The sequence below is a fragment of the Zalophus californianus genome, chromosome 9 (assembly GCF_009762305.2).
Source record: "Zalophus californianus isolate mZalCal1 chromosome 9, mZalCal1.pri.v2, whole genome shotgun sequence".
In the NCBI taxonomy this organism is placed as follows: domain Eukaryota; kingdom Metazoa; phylum Chordata; class Mammalia; order Carnivora; family Otariidae; genus Zalophus; species Zalophus californianus.
The window spans coordinates 27216843-27238664 of NC_045603.1; the positions used below are offsets into that span (position 1 = coordinate 27216843).

Here is a 21822-nt window from a genome sequence, read left to right on the forward strand (position 1 = left end):
ATGACAAAAAAATCCCAAATTCTGGTAACTTGAATGATGTGAAGATCTGGCAACTGCAGCCATGCCCAGCGATTGTGCATAGCACCCTTCACCTTCCGGGAGGAAGCAGCCTCCAGATAAGAGTGCATCTCTCCTCGTTCAGGGACTCTGCTTGGCTCGAGTCCCCTTCCAGGCCCGCTTGCTCCTTTATGTAGTCCTCTTCCTTTGTAGGTCTTTGATTTTGTAACTCCTAAGCTTAAGGGAACAGTGAATTTGACAAAAGTATTCTATGTACCCAACACTACCACTTGGGGATGATTAAGTGAACGAGACTGGCATGCGGCTTTTCCTGTGGCCCTAATGGGGGAGGGGCACAGACAAACTGCAGTTGCAACTCTGTCCTGGAGAAGGGAAGGAAGTACTTGGGAAGGGCTGCTCTTCTGGATTCCAGCCAGATGAACACCTCTAAGCTGGAGGAACACCATGTGCAAAGCCCTGGGGGAGAGGAAAAGAATCCGAATATGTAAGTGGCTTCTTGAGAATCTCTTCTGCCCATTAGGAGCTTCTCTGAAATCTGAGGCATTGACAGGAGCTTTATAAAGTTACTTGATTTTCTGTTTTGTTGTAGTATACTTTGTTTTGATTTGTTTCCACACTAGTTACTATTCTTGGTTCTGCCTCATAAGGTCGTAGGTCCGCAGTGTGTAGAACTTAAACCCTGCTCTAGACCAAGAACATACTTTAATACAAAATTTAGAAAGCATCTAAAAATAAGCTTAAATACAAACTTACTTAAACAAGCCACAGGTGCTGTGGTTTAGCACTGTTCAAGGAGAGTACTGGAGGAAATCTAGTATCCTGCAAGACACCATAAACATAACATTAGCGAGATGGAACTGTTGGTGTCCTAGGAATGAGAGAAATTGTCTTTATTTTTCTATTTGATGGTTCAGGAATCTTTTTTTTTTTTTGGTGGGGGGGCTATTCTAGCCATATCACTGTTTGTTAGTTGCAGTAGCAAAGGTTTTAAAAAGTTAGCCTTATTTGGAAAAGCTGGCCAAAAAACAAATAATTAAATGCCATGATTATAGGGCAGCTAATTTATCAGTCGATTTAAGAAAAATGTAATATCTCATTGGAATAATTATTTTTGGGCTGGGGTAACATTTAGCTATTTGGCATGCTGCTTAGGTTTAAGGAATTATATCAGGGGTTTATTTTTTAAATGATTGAATGATCACAAAAGCAAAACATGTTGAATGTAATAACTTGAAAGAAATATGAAGAATAAAAATCTGTAATCTTCCACCCAGCCTGGTGATACTTTGTTTCCTTAACTATATGCCCCCTGTGTTAATTTCCATTTCTTCTTGATGTTGGAAATTGGGAGGATTTGTTCCAAGGGTTAGCTTTGGTACAGCTTTTTTACAAATTGGGTAAGTTCTCATTGGCAGCAAAACTAGGAGTTGGGCTACGGGTTTTTCCTTTTAGGTGTAGAACTTCACATGAAGAGTGCCTGTCCTCCTTCCTCTCCCCAGTTAACATCTTTGCCATACTTCAGTTGGTCTCATTTCATCTGTGCCTGTTGGTGTGGCATTTGAGTTATGTGGATGTAGAGTGCTACACAGCCAAGCCTCTACTGGACTTGATAAAATTGTTTCAGTTTCTGATTTGGTTGTAGAAGCAGAATAATTGCCTGAATATTTCCACCTTGCTTATTGTCTCCTAGCAGAGTAACAACTGAAATCTCATCATTTAAAATACATTTTGTGGTGCTCATTAAGGAGCTTTTTACATTTTTCCTCTGCTAATCGTTTGTATCTATGGGACAAAACAGGTCTTAGAAAGATTGATACCTTCACCTCATTTGTAGAGAATATCTAGCAGGTTTCCTTTTTTACATACTCTGATCCATTCTCACCCACCATATGACTCTCTTCTGAAATAGTTCCATAATCTAGATTAGTAAATCCCAATTAAATCTCATTATAATCTAGCAAGTTTACAAAGTATTCTGGCTGAAATTCATGAGTAGACTAAAGACTTGTCAAAAGCAGTTTAGGTAAGGTAGGTTGGTTGCACTAGATTTGAACTTGGTGCTGTTTCTTTGTTTTGGGAGGAAGCATTAGGACTGTGAGTAACTAAGGGAATGAATAGGGCCAAAGTCTTACAATCTTTTTTTTTTCCTTCTAAAACAGTAAATATTTGGGGCTCTGTGGTCCATGGGTCTGTCCACGTTACTTGCCTCTGCCATTGATGGTGAGAAAGCATCCATAGACAATTTCAAATGGTTGGACATGTAGTGCTATGATAAAAGTTTAATTTTCACAGGTCACAAAATATTTTCAACCACTGAAAATGTAAAAAAAAAAATGTTCTAAGTTTGTGAGCTGTACAAAGACAGGTGGGGTCTAAGGTGTGTCCTGTAGGCTGTTACCCACCCCCTTGGCTGCGATTATTCACTGCTCTTGTATTAGAACCAAATGTGTTTCTCCTCCCCGCTCCTTTAAAAAGTGATACATTAGTTATTACAGTAACAAAGATGGTGTAGGTTTCCTTTTCCCCCTTTGCTGTTTATACATACATATTTTGATAGTACGCACAGATTGAGCATTTATCAAGCCCAGTTTTCACGTGAGATTATTGCACGTTTTCACACTGAAAATTTCTTGGAAAATTAATTTTAAAATTATACAGGTTTTTAAAGAAAATAAATCCAGATTCCTTTTTTAAAAAGTGACCTTTAGTAGGTAATACTCTATAGTTCTTTTTGAAACGTGTTATCAAAGTTTACACTTGGTGGCATCACATTTGGTATCCGTTATCTATTGATAATTTAATCCCAGGTGCAACATTTAAATTGATGCCAGTTTTACAAAGTCTGTAATAAACATCTTTAACCGTATTTTGATTGTACAACTTGTCTAAGTATTTTAGTTGACTAGATTCCCAGAGGTGCGGCTGTAAAATTTTGCTTAGTACTTAGTCGTTGTCCAAAAGGCCATATTGATTTACATGCACAGATCCTTACCTGACTTGAATGTTATTTGTCTGTGTAATCTTTACAAGGATATACTTGTTGACCATTACCCCTTTAGGTGTGCGCATATTACTTCCCTGTCTCACTTTAGTTGCCTAATTTTGGTATATAAATCTTTGTCCACATTCCTGGAGAGGGTTTGGGATTCCTAGTGTAATACTTTGATCAAAAGGTATGTTTTTAAGGTTCTGAATACACATTATTCTGATCAAAAGGTACATGGTTTAAGGTTCTGGATACACATTAATGGTCAGAGTCTTCTTTTAATTTCATTTAAGGAATGCATTTGATTAAAAATTGAGAAAGTTACAAAACTGGCCTTGGTGTTTTAAGAACCAGGAAATGTGATGGCCAGAATGTAGTCAGTATTCCACATACTGGCAAGAATAACTTTGGGGATAATTAGTTGCAATCACGGCAAAGTAGAGGAATTTAAGGCTGGTTTCTGGCAAAAAGACAATTGAGCCTTTGGATAAGTTTGGGTCTTTGCTATAATGCAATGCCAAGAGAGGCCCTTAGGGCCTTCTCACCTTACTGCTAGAATTCAGCCAATGGCACTAGTCAGGAAGACATAAAAACAGGGAGGAAAGTAGCACCAGAGATGAGATGACTTCAACCTGGTTTTTGTTCTACAGCTCCATATAAAATGTTGCTAAATATTTGGGGGGAGGGGCACGTTTTAAAATGTTGCTTTTGAAGATGGTACATGTTGTCTGTAAAAATATTTAAGTTGTAACACCTTGGAATCCCAGGGCCCTGAGATCACAACCTGAGCTGAAATCATGCTTAACCGACGGAGCCATACAGGTGTCCTTAGACTGTAACAGTCTTGTGGGCAGAAAGTTATTCTGTGCTGTGAGCAACAATGCTGGGCATAAAGCAGATTATTGTGCAGCTTCTGGTACACATTAGAGATTTATGAAACAAAGGGTTAGCTGGAAACTTCATCTGAGACAGAATCCAACTACATGACAGCATTCCTGTTATAACCCAGTTTCAATAAAAGGAATGTTTAGTCCTGTCACTTGTCTACAAAGTTCAGCTTAAAGGGACCTGCAGAGAATTCTTGTATTCCAGTGTTAAGACAGCACTGGGAAATGCCACGCTTTTTGTTTTCCTCCAATTTAAGGTAAATGAGATTGAATGGAACTTTGGTGAGGATTCTTCATGGTCTTCGGTAAGCACTATTTTGGGGAAATAAGTATGTTGGTGGGCAAGGTAACTAGCCAGTTACCCTTTTAAATACAGCTGTAGTAAAATGATAGTAATTATCAGCAAAGTACGTAATTACAGAATAGTCTAGAAGAGTTCTTGAAAATCATTAGAGATAAAACCCATTTGGGGAGCAGAAAGCAATAAAGATACAGCCATAGTGGGACGGACACCATGAGACTGGTTGGTATTTAATAGAAAATATCCATTTGGGAGAGTAATGGCAACACTTTACTGGTGGACAACTAGTTAATAACACTAGTAAGGATCATAAGTGGAAAGTATAAATATATATAAATATACTCTCATAAGTATGAGATTATGTATATGACCTATGGGAGAGGAGTAAATTTTTACTGTGGAATGCCAGACAAGTTTTCCACTTGGATGATGTTCAGTTACGGTAAAAAAAAAAATTTATTTCCATTTTTATTTGGTTTCCAAATATAAAAAGTCAAGATTCTTACACCAATTATCTCAAATGAGACCATGCAAAGCAATTTAGAGTGTATACAACAATCATCCCCCCTTTCAGTTTTGCTGCTTTATACAACTGTTTGACAGAAAATTGAATGGCATGTGACAGAAAATTTCACCTTGTTTATTAAAAAAAATACACACACACACACACACACAAACCCCAACAACAAATATTCAGGATAGTTTGCTACTTTGTGTCTACAAGTCAACTTAACCTATATATTTAGGAGGCACATGGGACTGAAAACTTTAGCTGCCCAATTTTATCCATCTACCCCACAGAAAGCAGAAATGAGTCCCAACACTCTGTAAACTTTGGAGGGTTGAGATAGTAGACACTATTATCTATAGTAGATTCAACTGTTGAGCCTGAAAATGAAGGCTTTTTCTCCTTAACAGAAATCTCCTTATGGCCTTTCCTCTAATTTTGCTAGACTAGGTTCCAGAAGAATAGTGAAGAATCCCTTGTGTGAAATTCAAAGTGTGACAGCTGTATTCTGTTGCATCATACAAATTTTTGCTAGTTGCATAGACTAAAGACAGTTGGTTTGCTAAATGGCACTGAAGAAAATCCTGACCCGAGTGGCACTACTTAGTCCAAATGTTCTTGACCAAAAGAAATTATACAACAATATTTATAGGCTCACTTTTAAGAGATGGCTGACAATACTGTACATATTTTACATGTCAAATACATAGTCCAAGAGTTTATAAAATAAGTTCATGCATTATTACCTCTAAGAATATCATATACAAGATACCCCCCTCCCCCAGTACTTGTGACAGCATTTCAGGTGGACATTTTTATATACAAAATCCAGTTTCTCTGCTGTGTTAAGGTATATAAAGAAACTTAAGAGATTACTGAGAAACAACAAAATCTTAAGTCCACTGAAGATTCAAAGTGTCAATCTGTGGATTTAAAATGTTTTTTAAAAAACACGCAGGATGCATAACCTCTGTACAAAGAATACAAAAATTCTGGATGATCATGTTTGATCATACTACATAATTTAGAAATGTCATTGGTTAAGTTTTTCTACTTTACTCATTCCTCTTGACAGCATTAATTTGTGAACTAATATTTATATTTAGTTCAGCTGCATTTATGGCACAAGATCTTTTCAAAACAGTGGCACCGATTTTCCTTAAGTGTAACAGCACTCTATTTAGCAGCCATTATATTTTTAAAGGTTAACAATTTGTAGAATGTACAACTATACTTATTTTCTACTCTATACTCACCAGTTACAATATTTACAAGGCTAATGCCTACATAATGATCTTTCACTCTCTCCCCACCGCATGTCTTATTCAAAGGTTTTTGTCTGAGTTGTTTGGGAAAGTACAGGGGTTTCAGACAAGGTACCTGTGTGTGTCTCAATGGGATTCTTGATTCCAAGTGAGTATAAAGACAAGACAAAATAATTCTTAGTTCAGGTATATTCCAGTGCCCCAACGGTTAGTTATAGGATAAATAGTACTTATTGGCAACATGTAAAAGATGATGAGACATTCTCAGGTGTCCTAATAATCTAAGTCTGGAACAGCTGAACAGCAAGAAGGCCACTGCAGTCACCACTGACTACCATTTGAGGTTAGACTCTAATCCTGTGGTCACTACTGGTAACCAGCAAGTTTAACTAAAGAGGGGTCAGTAAATTCAAAAACTGGAAATATATCTTTTAAAAGGAATTTACCTTGAGAGAATTATGGTTCTCCAGTATTCCGTGTAAAGAGATTATGGATAAAGGGAATTGGCGATTTAGCATGCTAACTCAAATCCCATGAATACAGTTTTTCATGTATTTACTATGTGCGTCTTTCTTACAATACCTCTAAAAATCACCAACTGTATATAAACTGTGTTAAAGGACTAGTGAGTTATAGGGGGTAACTGGCCATATCAGGTAGCTAGTGACATACCAGTTGTGAAAATTCAAGACAAATGAGTTGACAAATTCCTGAAAATACCAAAAAGTCCTTTGTCAAAATAGTTATTGGACCATACAGAAATAGTCCAAATCTGGAATTTAGAAAAAACTATGATCCTATGGAACAAGCTTTCAGATCGAACAGATTTAAGAATTATTTTCGTAAATTTCTACAACAGAATTTGTTGACTATGTTAATGCTGTGATGAGAAAATAATTTAGAAGATATACCCATAAGTAGGCTGATCTGACAAGAAACCACAGACTGATGTCAAATGGACAAAAAACTGAACAAAATGCTATGAAAAAAATGAACTAAAATGGGGATGGGGTGGGTTGGGGGCAGAGTTAAGGCATCTAAAAAAAATTCCACATGGCTTTGGCTTATTAAAATATTTTACAATTTTTTTTTAGAGAAGATTTGAAAACATCTGAAAAACATGCAAATTGTTTGAAAATCCTGCATCGCAAATTCAGTTTGCAAGAGTCATTCAGATGTTTGCCAAGGAAAATAAGAGAGACCTCTCCCCACAAGACTGCACTTGGGAGGTCCTCCCAGTTCTATCTTATACTGGATGGCAACCCAGAGGTCTGTGCGGCAGTCACAAATAAGGTGTTGTTATCTGGAAGGGAAGGGACCGTGGAATTTCCATTGGTTGGAGAACAACCCAGCTTTAGTTTTTCCAGATACTCTGCATGTACAGGCTTATGACACTGGAGAACTTTGATGGCATCTTCTACTTTGAACCACTCTCTCTTCCTTCCTACAAAATAGGACACTGGTCACTATATTACAATAAAGTCAATTTTAAAAAGTAGGCCATATGCTTTAACAATGCCCTTCACCCCCTCCCCCCACAAATAATTTTGTTTTTCTGGAATGGCTTAGACAATATGTTGGGGGAAGAATTTTAAGATAATTCAAATGTGGACATACTGATCCTCTTTAAAAAAGGTAACCAAAATTAAAAGATGAAAATGGTATACAAATACAAAATACTTGAATTAAGAGAATCCAGATGGGAAAGGGAACTTACCTATATTAACAGAATCTTCCCAATCTTCTAGTATTTCAGTGACAGTAAGAACATAAACATATGTTCTATGCTTTCGGTCTTGATTCTGCTTGAATATAAAAAGAAAAGCATTTTACTCTCCAGGAGCTAGCCATTACACATTTTTGAGGGGAAAAAATTCAGTTGTGGCATACTACAGGTTAGCACATAGGGGCAAGTATAATCCAGTTGTATAACCCAGCACAGAAGTGAATTTTATGTAATACAAAATATGTAAAATGATGAAATTAGCTCCCCATAGTAAATGTGGCACTTTAATTTCAATGCATGTGTTTAAGAGACATTAAGTATTGATAGTTTAAAAGCTTTCAGGGCAACTATGCGCAGCCAAGGTTGAGAATGGCTTAGTCTATTTCTGGAATATTATCTTCTAGTCCTTTGGGCTCAAACTCAGTTTGTACCCATATAAAAACTGCCACCTTGTCTTGTCTCTAGATTCAAAATTAAACACAAGTTGGTTTTAAAATGAAGGGGTCATCCTCTCAAAAGTTAGCCTTGCTTACCGTAGTCTAGGACTTCAGATAATTGCCTGATAATAAATTCTATGCCTGACCTGGGGCTTGAACTCAAAACCCTGAGATCAAGAGCTGCTTGCTCTATGTTGCCAGAATTTTTTCCACCACAAACCACCTGAGTAATACACTCAATTCAAATAGTGTATTATGTCTTTGGGAAGGAACGGGAACAACAACAACAAAAAAGGCATCTCTCACATAAAACATTACTGTTCATTATTAAGAACTTACTGTCTTATTTCTATGCCTGGAAAATCAATATATTTATTATGCTGTGTTCACAAATTCACTGAAATCACCAGGGTGACTAGGAAGGATAATCCTAATTTTCTCCTGTATTTTCTAAGGGAAAAGATACATTGGTTTACTATTTTCTGTTCAGAGTCTATGAATAAATTTAAATAGCATTTGTAATGCAGTTAATACTATTACCTACCTGTGTTAGAGAAGCTTTATTTATGATGTGAGAAGTTTTCTTCAAAAATCTTGTCAGCATATCGACAATGTGCTATTTGTACCATGGCTACTCTGAATTACAGAAAACCCTCAACATATTTTTCAGTTTAACCAGGAGATGGTGCTCTTCAATTGGGTAAATCAAGTGCTGAATTCTGGGGAAAGTCTGAATATTAACTTGAGAACTTTACTATTAACACAGTATTCTAGGAGTCATTAATTCTACCAAGTGTTGCACAATTTCTGAATTCTGTAGAAAGCCTTTTTTCTTTTAAAAAAAATTTATTGGGCGGGGAGGGAGAGAGAGGGAGAGCTGTGTGAGCAGGGGCAGGGGCAGGAGAAAAATCCCAAGCAGACCTCCCTGCTGAGCACCCAACGTCCCTGAGAGATCCATGACCTGAGCCGTAATCAAGAGTGGGCCGCTTAACTGACTGAGTCACCCAGGCACCCCCTTAAAAAAACCGTAAAAATAAAATGTTTATGGTTCTACAAGAAGGACTAAACTAACCCTTTAGTAGTATCTTGAAGGGAAATAAAGCCACAGTGTGTCAGGTACACCATGTATCTATGTATCTTTTTGTCTGACTCTTGGATGAAAAGATGAGAATAGCTTGTGTCTCATGATCCTTACCTTCCATAGAATACCTGCCAATTCCAAATTCCCTCTCCACAAATTCCATTCTGCCTTCAGTAATAACAGATTATACAAGAGCATTCTAAGCTTTTAGCATCTATTCTTTGTATCAGGGTTTTTTTTTTAAACCTTCATACAGTCCTGTAGGGATAATAAAATCATTATTTGTGTATCATCTAATATTATGTGCTAAAGGCTAAGGGTCCATTTCCAGACAGTATCCACAAGAGTCCTAAACCCTTAGGTGATACTAAGGACACTGTACCTCCTAAAGAGTCTATAACTAAACATTATCAGTAAACCAAGAGATAGGTCTTTCTGTATCAGCTCTACTGTATTGTCATATAAAAATAATTACTACTGTAATAATGTATAAATTGATGGAATATGAAAGTAACTTTTACTTCCCTCCCTCTTAATCCTTATAAACTTACTTGCTTACCGATAGTTTTAAGAGGAAATGTCTAGCTCAGGTTGCTGCCAGATTATTTGGCTGGTCAGGAAAGAATCATTAATTCTATTATTTGAAAGGATTACTTTTGTTACTCACCTCAAATATGCCCAGGAGTCTGCCTAATTTTCCTTTGACTCCAGCCTATTAAAAAAAAGGATGAAATGTAAAACTGTTACCTTTGCTAAGAAAATTTACATTAAGGTTATTTTCTGGCTATTTCAACCCTTGGATCTAAGCACAATAAGCCCTCCTATACCAAGCCTGCTTCTCTAAAATTTTTTTTGGCTATGCCAAGATTCACAACCTGTGGTTTGCTGTAAGACATGGCTTAATTTATTCCATATGCAAGTTCAGACTGATCAGATTGTCATTTCATTTATTAGAACTGACAGGGATTGGCCAAAAATTAAGATTTCCTACCAATTTGGGACAAACTTCATGAATGAAAACAGAACTTTTCCATATGAACTGATAAAGGATTTACCCTTCTTAAAGGACTTTCTGCCCTTTTTTTTTCCCCCACATGGCTCAGGAGGTACAATTTTCTTCTCTGTGTTACTCTTCGACTGCAGAATCCTCATTACTTTTACCCAGTTCTGTAACAGACTGACTGGAACTTCAAATCCACACCACAACTAACACATTGGTACTTGCTGTCTCCTCTATCTACAACTTGTGTTCCTCCATCAGGAAGCTGCTCATCCTTCAAGACCCATCTCTATGAAACCTTTGTAACTACACACCAAGACCCAGTGAGAACATTAGCATCTGCTTCCCATTTATACCCTAACTTGCTCAATTTATAGCACTCAAATCTATGCTATTCTGCCTCTGAGTAAAAGCAAGTTCTATCTATAAGCCACTGTTAGAAGATAAGCAGGCCACTATGCTTTTGTGCATGGGTGTGTGTGCCATTTTCCTCAACTTTAAGACAAAACAAATAAAGGCCGTTTGCTTATTCATCTGAGAAAGAATTACAGGGCATGAGTGATGTCTCTGTGCATTCCTGCAGGGCATTCTAGGTGTATCACTAACTGCTCTGACACGAGGCCACCATATTACGTACTCATCACTGATCAGGCTTATTGTCTGTTACACAATTCTGGGGGACGTCTACATTGCTTTTAGCTCTATTTTACCAGGTAGAAAAAATATCTGCTTAGCAAAAAAAATGCTAGCTATAGTTGCCTGCTTAAAAATGTTGAACCAAACAAGAGAGAGCACCCAGGTGACCTGCCTGTCCGTCTTCTGAGTGCACATAGCCCGAGCGCCCCCTTCCCCCCGACACTGTAAAAGCTCCAAGTGCACAAGCACATGTGTTTGAGAGGAGAGCAAACAAGCTACCATGGTCCATCTCACCTCTTCATAAACCTCCCTCACGGCTGCACCGCCGGGTTCCTCCTCCGGCTCCATGCCTCCTCCAGGGACAATCCACTGGTCCGGGTACCGGCTGCTGCTCACGAGCAGCACCTGCAAGAAGGAGCACCACCGTGCATGGCCGCTGCACACGGAGTGCCGCGCCCCAGACAACACCCTCAACCCGCCGCCGCGGGCCTGGGAATGTAAGCCCTTCCAGGTCAACCTGCCTTTCAGGGTCATTCAGATTAGGACGGGTGCACATTCTACCACAAACAAGCAGCCGACAGCTTCTGTACACACCATCTTTCGGAATTCTGAATTCAACAGTATTGTGTTCACATTACTACACCATCCTGAACCTAATGAAGTCACTTCAACTACCAGATTCAATTCGTGAAACTCTCCAATTCTTGGAGACTCACAAAAGATTGAAGCTGAGACTCAGTTTACTAGTCTCAGCTGTATGCACTTAGGTTTGTGGTTGTAATGTCTTTTTTCAGTTACAGAATCTGAATATTCTCCCAAATTTAAGGGTATGTGACCCCAGGCACATCACCCCGTTCCCTCACCTATAAAATGTATGAATACTTAAAAGATAACCGAGACTGTGAGAAAGGAATAGGGAAACTCACATAAAGCCAATGCACGGCAGAGTTCCCGTTATTTTTACACTTATGATTGGGTGGAAAGAAGTACCCTTCATATTCCAAACTAATTATAAATGAACAAAAGTCACTTTTGATTAACAGGCAGCTATAACTTATGATCTAGAAGAGGAATGGCAAGCTACAGTGAGTGCACTGCTTGTTTTTGTACTGTCTGTGAGCTAAAAATGGTTTTTATATTTTTAATTATATGAAATTCAAATTCCAGTGTTCATAAAATTTTATGAGAACCTAGCCACACTCATTCATTTTTTACGTGCTGCTTATGGCTGCTTTCATGCCACGACAGCAGAGTTGGGTAGCTGCGACACAAGACGGTGTGGCCCACAAAGCCTAAAATATCTGGCTCTTTACAGGAAGTCTGCAGACCTCAATCAAGATTAGCATTAACCTTGAAATATGCACTTTTTTTTTAAAGAACTACATTATCAGAGTATCCCAGAGGTTCATTAAGTGCCTGAAGCAAGAATTATATATCTAATAAATGAAAATTTGTGGGCCAGAGTAGGTTAAAATTCACCCAAGTTAAAACAACAAAGGCTATGATAAATAACCAAACGATGTTTGTGAAGTAACAGATGCCTTAACGAACGTGAACAAAAGTGTTTACAAAGTTACTTTAGTATACTGCCTTCACCAACATAAGCCATTCTCACCAGATCAATCAATTCAGAGCAAAGTTTAATCCCGGAATCCCGGACGTGGGCGCTTCTTTTCTGCCCTGCCCTGCATGCCCGTAGGTCGAGCTGCCCAGCCCCCTCCCTCCTGCCAGAGCAGCCACTGGCCTTGAGAGTTCACAGCCAGCACAGGATTCGCCTCCCATGGAGGAGGCCGCCAGAACTCAACCTTCCCCACTGGAAAGTTCCAGGCTGACAGTAAAATAGTTCAGCAACTCCCACCTTTCCCCAAAACCTCTAAAATATTGAGCTGGAAGGAACACCTATCCAGGCACATATCCCCTCAATTTGAAAGCTAAGCAGAGCAGCAAATTGTGGCCTATGGACACACCATCACTGCAAATTGGTGATCCATCAATGTTCAAGGGGTCTGAGCATTATTTCTCTCATTCTTGATCCGGATAGGACTCTATTGCTTCTTTTTTTTTTAAAGATTTTATTTATTTATTTGAGAGAGAGAATGAGATAGAGAGCATGAGAGGGGAGAGGGTCAGAGGGAGAAGTAGACTCCCTGCTGAGCAGGGAGCCTGATGTGGGACTCGATCCTGGGACTCCAGGATCATGACCTGAGCCGAAGGCAGTCGCTTAACGAACTGAGCCACCAAGGCGCCCGAGGACTATTGCTTCTACCGGCTTTATTCCTTCAAATGAATAACTGGCAGAACAGTGCAAATCCAGAGGAAGCACTGTAAACTAATAGCGGATACATCATTATTAAAATATTTAATGGCTGGGGCGCCTGGGTGGCTCAGTCAGTTAAGCGGCTGTCTTCTGCTCAGGTCATGATCCCGGCATCCTGGGATTGAGCCCCAGGTCAGCAGGGAGCCTGCTTCTCCCCCTGCTTATGCTCTGTCAAATAAATAAATAAAATCCTTTTAAAAATATTTTAATGGCTGACATTGAAGGTATCACCAAGTCAAAATATAGCAATTTTGGTAAAATGAAATGTAAGACAGGTTTACATTTAAGCTTAAGTATTAGCAAACAGGGCTTACATATCAAAATTAGAAACTAAAGAGCCAGAATAAGCAAATCTAGTAAGAATTAGAAAACACTGGTTTGAACCTGAAGATGTTTCGCAACTGTACAGATCACAACCAAGGTGTGTTTCACTACTGGATGCACACAATGAAGGCTGCTCATCTACCTTTCAGTGCACCAGTGTTGTCCTCTGTAAAAGCAAGCGCCCGCCCTTGTAGGGCTGTTGAGTGTTACTGAGAATTAAATACCTTAAGTCCTGGCCTAGGCACTTGCTGTTGGCCCTTACTAGCTATTCGGCTTTCCCACCAGTGGAGTTGAATCAGCTCACCAAGAATTAGGCTTTCCCCCCAAATTTTGCCACTTGTATTTGTTTTATAATTACTGAGAGTTAATGATGAAATGAGGGCAGAAAGGAATTATCAAAAAGACTACAAAGATTAATTAAAGGTGGGTTATTAAAAACTATCAAATTAAATACGGATGAGACTACTATAAAAGACTGGAAAAAGGAAATTTAAAAATCCAGAAAGAGTCTTCAAGGTTCAAATTCCTTTTTTTTTTTAAAGATTTTATTTATTTGACAGAGAGACACAGCGAGAGAGGGAACACAAGCCAGGGGGAGTGGGAGAGGGAGAAGCAGGCTTCCCACTGAGCAGGGAGCCCAATGCGGGGCTCTATCCCAGGACCCTGGGACCATGACCTGAGCCGAAGGCAGACGCTTAACAACTGAGCCACCCAGGCGCCCCAAGGTTCAAATTCTTTAAACAAAGCGAAACTGCAAATCAGATTTCACTTTTTATTTTATTCAAAAGGGAGGTTTTCAGAGGATCTATGGTATTCCAAGGCTTTGGCCTATATTGAGACTGGCAAATGTATGTTTTTAAGTTAAAACAAAAATGCTTAAGGTATAAAAGCATACGTCTTTCATCAAGGGAAGAGTAAACCACAACTTCTGTTTCTGTGCAGAGCTGGAGGCCTCTTTTCCTGATTACTAGGTGTGGGTTACAGATAATCTAGTTTTTATTGCCTGGCTGAAATTCTTACTACCCAATTCTATGCTCCTTAAGAAACTTCCTTGATTACCTTCATAATGGGACAGGACACTGCAGGGGCTAGCTACTGGAAAAGTACATCCTTATTTAGTAAACAGGGAGTTTCAAAGCCACTGATATTCTTAATGTTTGAGTCCTGAAAAAAATGAAACTCAGTGTCATGTATCTAGGTCAATGATAATTCCCATTTGTCCCAAGATAGTCTTTAAGAGATAAATTACATAAGGTTAATAATGTTGAAAACCCATTAGTAGAGTCTGTCTCCTTTTCTGAACACTTATGCTTCCAATTAAATCCAAATCTTTAATCTGCAATCTAAGGACATCATTCACATATGAGTAAATTTATCTTCTAAAAGTCAGTGACATGGAATCCCTGTATGCTTCATAAATTATTTTTTTAGAAATGTATGAAAAGAAGTGTATAGTTTTGGATAAATGATTTAGGTAGAATCTGAGAACTTAACACGCAAGAGTCCCTTGACATTCCAAAATGATTAAATTTTATTGATCAAACCATCAACTTCAAATGTATCTTTCCAAAATATGATACATTTAATAAACAAGTAATTAGTATCTGCAGTATAGAAATGACCAGCATCTAAACTGCTAGCTTAAAAGACTTGATAGTGAGTCTTCAGTGATTAAACAGATTTGGAAACCAGTATGTTTCATTAAATATTTGCCTACTCATCTAGAGTACTTCATTCAGAGTTCAAATGAGGTCAAGGCCACATTTGTATGTTATGTTATGTAGGGGAGAGTGGTGGTGGTGATTATCTACCAGGGTAGAAGAAATGAATCTGAATAACATTAAGTAGAGACAAAGATGAATTAAAATCCCTCCTACATGCTAGAAGAATCTGAGCATATAGAACCCCATCACAGATTATTCAATATCCTCAAAAAAAAGCCATCTAACATTTCTACAACATCCTCAATCTACTAGATCTGTAATAATAGCTTTAGCATGCTTACTAATGCTCTAAAAACATTATTACTGAAGTAACAAAGAGAAGTTATAAGATCTAAGTAAGAGGATATACCAATAGCTGACAAATCCATACCTGGTTGTTCATAGGTTTTAAATTCCTTTTCAGATACCTTTCTAGGCATATTACATTTTGTGTATCCAACAAGATGACAGTCTGCCACATTAGTGACAAGGTGACAGAGATGAAAGTAGACATTCAACCTTCCAGGTAAGCCAGAGCCAAGAGCAAAGGAAGATTTATAAAAAGGTTAGTCAACCCACCAGGCTGCAGAATGAGACTTGAATCAAACTCAACCTCAAAGCCAGTGCTGTTAGAGTAGTGAAAAGTGAAGACATTTCCTTGATTCAACCCGCCCACCTTCATATAAGCATTCCTGCTACTGTACTATCAAACCCCAACCCCTCCTTCCATGTACTGAATAATTACCAGAACACAACACCATTCACTTATCACTGTTAAGAAGCCATTTCTCACAGTTGTCTTTTTCTTAGACACTTAATATTTTAACCATTTGGAATATAAGTACTTCCCACTTTAAGTAGCAACAGTATAGCGATAATGGTCTACTTGGAACCAGCCCTGAGTCTTCCTGGACAAAGGTTTGTCTATGAATTGAAGTAATCTACAGTATAGATTCTATATTCCGTATCACCTAAGTAAGTCGTCCTCACTGGGGGTGTGTTAGAGCTTGTAAACGAAAAAAAAAATGCCGTTCAAAGTTTATGTGATGCAGTTATGCCTTCAGAAGATGGAGGTACTTGAAATTCTTAGTCCTATACACCAAGAGGCCCCCAAATGTCCTTTGTGTTTCAGCTTTTACCCTTATAACTGTTCTTGGTCACAGCCTGATTCTGGGAACAACTAGTCACTACAAATGACTACTTCTGGGGGCGGGGGTGGGGGGGAAGCTATCTAGAGAACCTCTCAAATGATTCCTAAATCGAAGAATGAAGAGTTTTATTTTGTGAATTATAGCTATTAGAAGCTGTACTGGGGTTTTTGTTCTTTCTTCCCACATTATCATGAACTAGGATGCATGAATGGTTAAACTACTTCTACCACAGTAACTATATTATAGACATTTAGCCAAAATTAGGCCAGCAAGCAGCATATTAGGAACACCCAGTGTGCACACAGACATTTTAAAAGATCTTAAGTTATAACAATGATTTTTGTATCCATTAACCAGCTACCTACTGTTATTATTAAACAAATTAGTACTACTTTTTGGACTACAGAGGCCCAGTCCTATAGGAGCATCAGAAATAACAGCTCATTTTGGGAAAATGTGCTTAACCCATATTAGATTATTGCTAGCTTGGAAAAAGATCAAAATTCAAAATCTGAGGTACGGGTTCTACTGAATGTGTATCACTTTTGCACCATCATAAAGTCGAAAAACCACAAGTTGAACCATTGAAGTCAGGAACCATCTGTATGGGATTGGTAGATAGATGAATGCTAAGTTGGGCTGATGACATTTTCTTCTAGCATGTCAGTGTTTTGAAGCTATGGGTAAGCTTCCTTTCACACATTACAGAAAGCCTTAGTGATATATATACCAAGAGCCTGAAACAGATGCAAATGGTACAAAAATGCCTTCCCTTGAAGGAAGTGGCTGAGTGGCAGAAGAAGCACTTTAGGTCTGGGAGAGCTGGAGGCAGAGAGGACATTTCCCTATGTTTAGAAAAGGCTGTCTTTGGATAGTTAACTTTCATAAAAGTGGTCTCCATTTGAAGCAAGTATCTTCAAGGACTTAAATCTGAAAGGACTTCTGCGGAAGTATAAGCCCCAGAGTATACATCTGAAAAGGCAGACTGCCTATTGATCCCAAGCGTACAAATGTTAGTAGAGATTTACCTGTACTAATATTTCTTATTAAGATTGTTTTTATTAGGGCTCTGGTTTTAGAGTTCTGCTTTCCCTACCAAGTCTTTTTAGGACTCTGCTTTCCCTCCCAAGGCCTACTTTCAGTGCATGATTTTGTAGAATTCAGACATTTAGTTAATACACGTTTGGCATTTAGCGGACTGTAGAATGCAGTCCCTGGCTCAAGGAGCTTAAAAGTTAAGTAGGGCAGTAAATCCAAATGGAAGAGTAGGGGGGCAGTCTTTAAGACTGTTTTGTTAGTGTTTCTCACTCACAACTGTGCCTGGATTCCACCCCAGAATCAAGTCATTTCTATTTCTCTTTTTAGCACTCTAACCTATTTTGCTGCCAGATCATCCTCAAGCTTGAATACATTAAAAATGTAAGGGTTCCTTGTTCAAAACTAAGTGTTCCTCTCCTGCCTAGCAACTCCTTAGCCTAATAGTTAAGGTGCTCTTTTTCAACCATTATCTGTCCTATGCTATCCTAAGCTGTGGCTCAACTAACCCACAGCCCCAAGTTTTGCTGTTTGTGATACTTGGTCCTTTCTCTCTCACTGACTGAAATCCAGCTCCAGTGGATCTTAACCCTGGAGTACGTGATGGTACTTTTTTCCCTTATTTTATTTCCTTTTATATCAGTCATTTGTCTATCTTCCTGCTAGAGTTATGTTTCTTAGGAGTTGACACTTCATCTCTACAACCCTGTTCAAACTATCATATATGCAGTATGTTCGAAAGAATCTATTTTTGGTTACCTTCTGTGAATGTATTATCCTCCTCCTCTGTACAAGCACAATATCCCAGCTACTCTATGGGATGCTTATTTGTCGGCTTGTGTGGAAGCCCAACTGCCAAAACTAAGGGTGGTTCCCTACAGGAAAAACTAGCTAGAGAGGATCAAATGAACAGGAGATTTAGAAATAAAGCACCTGGGGTCAAAATTATCTGCCAGCTTCTTTGACCTTGGGACAAATTATGTCTGCTGCCTAATTTCTTCCTGTACAAATGCTAATTCTTATTATTTACCTCACAGGGACGATAAAATGGGCAAATATAACCCCCCCCCCCCAAATAAGACTGTGCTGTTAGGATAACCTTCTTTCCTAAAATAACCTGTTCTCAACTATGGGCTACTGAGAACGCCTTCAGTACAAGGAGAACCATACTGGAACACTGCGTAACTTTTTGTGGTCAAACAGCAATTACCATTTTATTTCAATTGACACTCTATAAACATTTCATCCTAAAATAAGGCATACATTTAAATCTCCCAACCAGGACCTAGGTATTGTTAACCCAGTAGGGGTGAAAATTCTCACCTATTAGCGGTGAGAAGAGGTGGATTCAGGCTGTTTTGTATCCTATCCTTCGAAGGCTACCAGTATAATTTAAACAGAGTGGGAATAAATTCATAGCAAAACAGCAAGATGTCCAGAAAAGCTAATAGGGTTCACTTTGTAACTATCATATAATAGAAAGAGCCCCAAATATACACAGCTACAGAAATGGAGATCCTAAAGAGATAAACCACACATAAAGGTTGGCTGTGCATTTTACTTAGAGAATTCTAGAGCCTTCCCTTAGTACATATTGACTTGGTTTCTCAGTCTGCACTGTACCAGATTTACCAAGTTTTACATAACAGATTTCTCTAATACTCCAGAGCTTGCTCCTTACTTCATTTTATCTAATGGCAGTAGTCTCTTGACTCAACTAGAGGCTAGGAATTTAGCATTTATTACAGTAGGAACAACTTCCAAGCACAAACGTAATTCACTGATCTACTAAGGTGATTTCTGAAGCTCTCTTCAGGCTTTGCTTTACCATTCACACAATACAGATCATTTCAATTTCTTCCCATTTCCTGTATTTTCTCCTGGGAACGGTTTTTTTTTTTTTTTTTTTTTTTTAAACAAAGCCTGAATTCCAAGCTCAGGTTATGGCAAGACTTCAAAGTCATCACTCCCAGAAAGGCTTGGTCCCAAGCTCAGCCTCACAAAATCTCTCATTCAGCAAATAGCGTGCATCCAATTGCTAAGGAGCCCTGTGCCAAGAGCCCAGCATCAGGAACAGGGACTGGATCCTGAATTCTCAGTCTACCACTTCCTAATTATGTCATTTGGGGAAAGTACTTACGACCTGCCACCGTCTCCTCACCTATAAACCAGCACTAAGAGGATGAAATGTAACAAACTCAGGTTTTCAGGAAAGCACTCAACTAAGAATGTGATTACACAATAGTGAGCAAATCAGACAAGATCCCTGACCTATCTTGATCACTTCGGGCTATTTTATATTGAAAGCTTGTTTTTTCCTAACACGGCCCTTCCCTCAACGATTTTCTAATCTTTTTAAAAACAGAATATACTTAAGGCTGGTTGACTATTCTGTGAATGTTACATCTTTCCCCTTCCACTTTCTAGCCCTCCAAAGTGGGCCCAGTCATAGATGCAGACCTGTTTCTTTGGAAAAACTCAAGAAAATTTAGGTTTTAACACTTAGAGGCCCCCAACTGAGGACTGATCAACACTAAAAGGCTTGGTTTCTTTTCAAAAAATAAAGGCAAGACAAGAGTTTGAAGAGCACCATTTTGAAGCACTTTGATTTTTGTTAGCATAGTAAGAACTATGCTACCGAGTGTACACCATGTCATACTCATCCTAACTACATGGATTAGCAATAAGGAAGCCATTAAAATTTCCCGTCTCCAGCTTTAGCCTGGTATTTTACTGGACACAGTTGGTTATGGAAGCAGAACTGTTAATTTTTTCCCTAATGATTTTAGGAGTGGCAATACTTTATAAAAGATTTTCATGGCTACCAATCAACTATTATTGCCTTAAGCAAATTTAAAACAGTGAACCATTTTTAAATTAAATAAAATAAGGAAAACCTCAAGGGCCTCATATCAACCCAACGCAGGAGCGTAAATTACAGAAGATTGACTGCTTACTCCTAGAACAAGAAAGGCTGCTCCTCTCCAGATGTCAAACCAAACACAGCAAAGTAAAGAAGCCTTGATAAATATGCTGAGAGCTAGAGATTAGGGTCTGAAAATGGCAACTTTGCCGACCTCTAACCTTCTTCTCCCTCTGGCGTTATTCCACATTTTTCACTAGCCATCTTTCTGCTGTCAGAAAACTTTAAATGAGGAGACCATTAAAAAATATATATATATATATATCAAGTATAATTATGCCAAGTGCTTGCGAGTTAAGGGTCCACTTAAAAGTGGGATTTTAAAAAACCAGACCGAATGGGGGTTTCATTTTAAAGTACGGCGTCTGTTTGGCTATTCCACAAACATCCCTAGGTTTAATCCGAAAACGCAAACTGCTGTAACGTGGAAGGAAAATGTAACAGAGGCAGAGGCATTAGAGCTTGGGCTGCAACACGCCATTTCTGCCGCCTCTGTTAGCACTCGAGGTTTATCTGGCTTTACACTCATTTCGCGTGTTAAGATGGTGACTCCCGCCAGAGGCGACCTCTACGGCCTGGGACCTTACCGCGGGCCGGGAGGCGTCTCGGCCTCAGGTCCTCACGACCGCCCAGCAGAACATAGGGCTGGGCCAGCCCCTTTGTCTCCTCTATCAACCCAGAGAAGGGAAGAAAGGAAGGAAGGAAGGAGAAAGGAACGAGGGAAGGAGGGAGGGAGGAAGGGAGGGCGGGAGGGAAGGAGGGAGGGGGCTAACTAATACCTCCCAGCCCCGGGGCCAGAAGAAGGGTCGGGCGAGGAAGGGGAAGGGCAAGGACCCCCACCCTGGCCCGCACCGGCCCCCCGCCCCTCGGCCCCCTCCGGCGCCCCCGCCGCGGAGGGCACAGAGCGCGCTGGCGGCCCTCACCTCGTCCTCCTGCTCGCTCCGGAAGCACAGGCACGCCGCCCGCTTCTTGAAGCCCTCGCGGTCATAGGTCCGCGTCTGGTTGGGCTTGAACTTCATCATAGAGGCAGGCTCTTGCTGCCGCTGCTGCTCCGGCCGCCGCCGCGGGGACCCGGCCGCCGCCACCCCGCCGGGGAGTTGGGGCGCAGGCGAGTCGGGGCACAGGGGCGCCGGGAGGCGAGGCGGCGGCGCGGGGAGTGGCAACGAGGCCGGTCAGTCCCGGAGCCGGCGGCCGCTTCGACGTAGGGCAGGGCGCAAGCGCCGGTCACTGCAGCCCGGGTGCCGGAGAGGAAACGCCGCCTCTGCCCGGGCGTCCGCCGCTCTCCATGGAGCCCGCCGCCCGCTCGCCTCCGCTCCCTCCTGCTGCTGCTGCTGCTGCCGGCAACGCCGTCTCCGTCGCCGTCACCGCCGGGGGAAGAGCGAGGCTCGATGCTCGCGCCACAAGGAGACAGTTATAAGAACTCGCGGCGACTAGGCAGCAACGCCGCAGCGACTTCGCACCGCCCCCACCGCCCCTATATTTAAGTGGGCCCGCGCAGCCCCGCCTCCGCGCGCCCCGCCCTGC

General features: G+C 40.1%; 1 protein-coding gene across 3 annotated transcripts; it reads right to left on the bottom strand.

The window, feature by feature from the left end:
- Positions 1 to 4409: 4409 nt before the first annotated feature.
- On the bottom strand, positions 4410 to 21753 carry NUDT4 (nudix hydrolase 4). 3 transcript variants are annotated; one of them, XM_027593651.2, is made up of 5 exons: positions 21222 to 21753; positions 11140 to 11250; positions 9877 to 9921; positions 7683 to 7767; positions 4410 to 7409 (listed from the first exon to the last, which is right to left on the bottom strand). In XM_027593651.2, the coding sequence occupies exons 1-5, from the start codon at positions 21318 to 21320 to the stop codon at positions 7207 to 7209; spliced, it is 543 nt and encodes a 180-aa protein (XP_027449452.1). In that variant the 5' UTR covers positions 21321 to 21753; the 3' UTR covers positions 4410 to 7206. The 3 variants fall into 3 exon arrangements, with proteins under 3 accessions (XP_027449452.1, XP_027449451.1, XP_027449453.1); XM_027593650.2 differs by having other exon boundaries at positions 7683 to 7770; XM_027593652.2 differs by lacking the exon at positions 11140 to 11250 and having other exon boundaries at positions 7683 to 7770.
- Positions 21754 to 21822: the final 69 nt, after the last annotated feature.

Bases quoted from the DNA above. Each gene is read 5' to 3' on its own strand.
- NUDT4 (XM_027593650.2), bottom strand. From the start codon at position 21,320: ATGATGAAGTTCAAGCCCAACCAGACGCGGACCTATGACCGCGAGGGC. The intron at 11,251-21,221 runs GTGAGGGCCGCC...TCCTTCTTGCAG, and splicing joins GGAGCGAGCAGGAGGACGAG to GTGCTGCTCGTGAGCAGCAG. The intron at 7,410-7,682 runs GTAAGTTCCCTT...CCTATTTTGTAG, and splicing joins GGAAGATTCTGTTAATATAG to GAAGGAAGAGAGAGTGGTTC.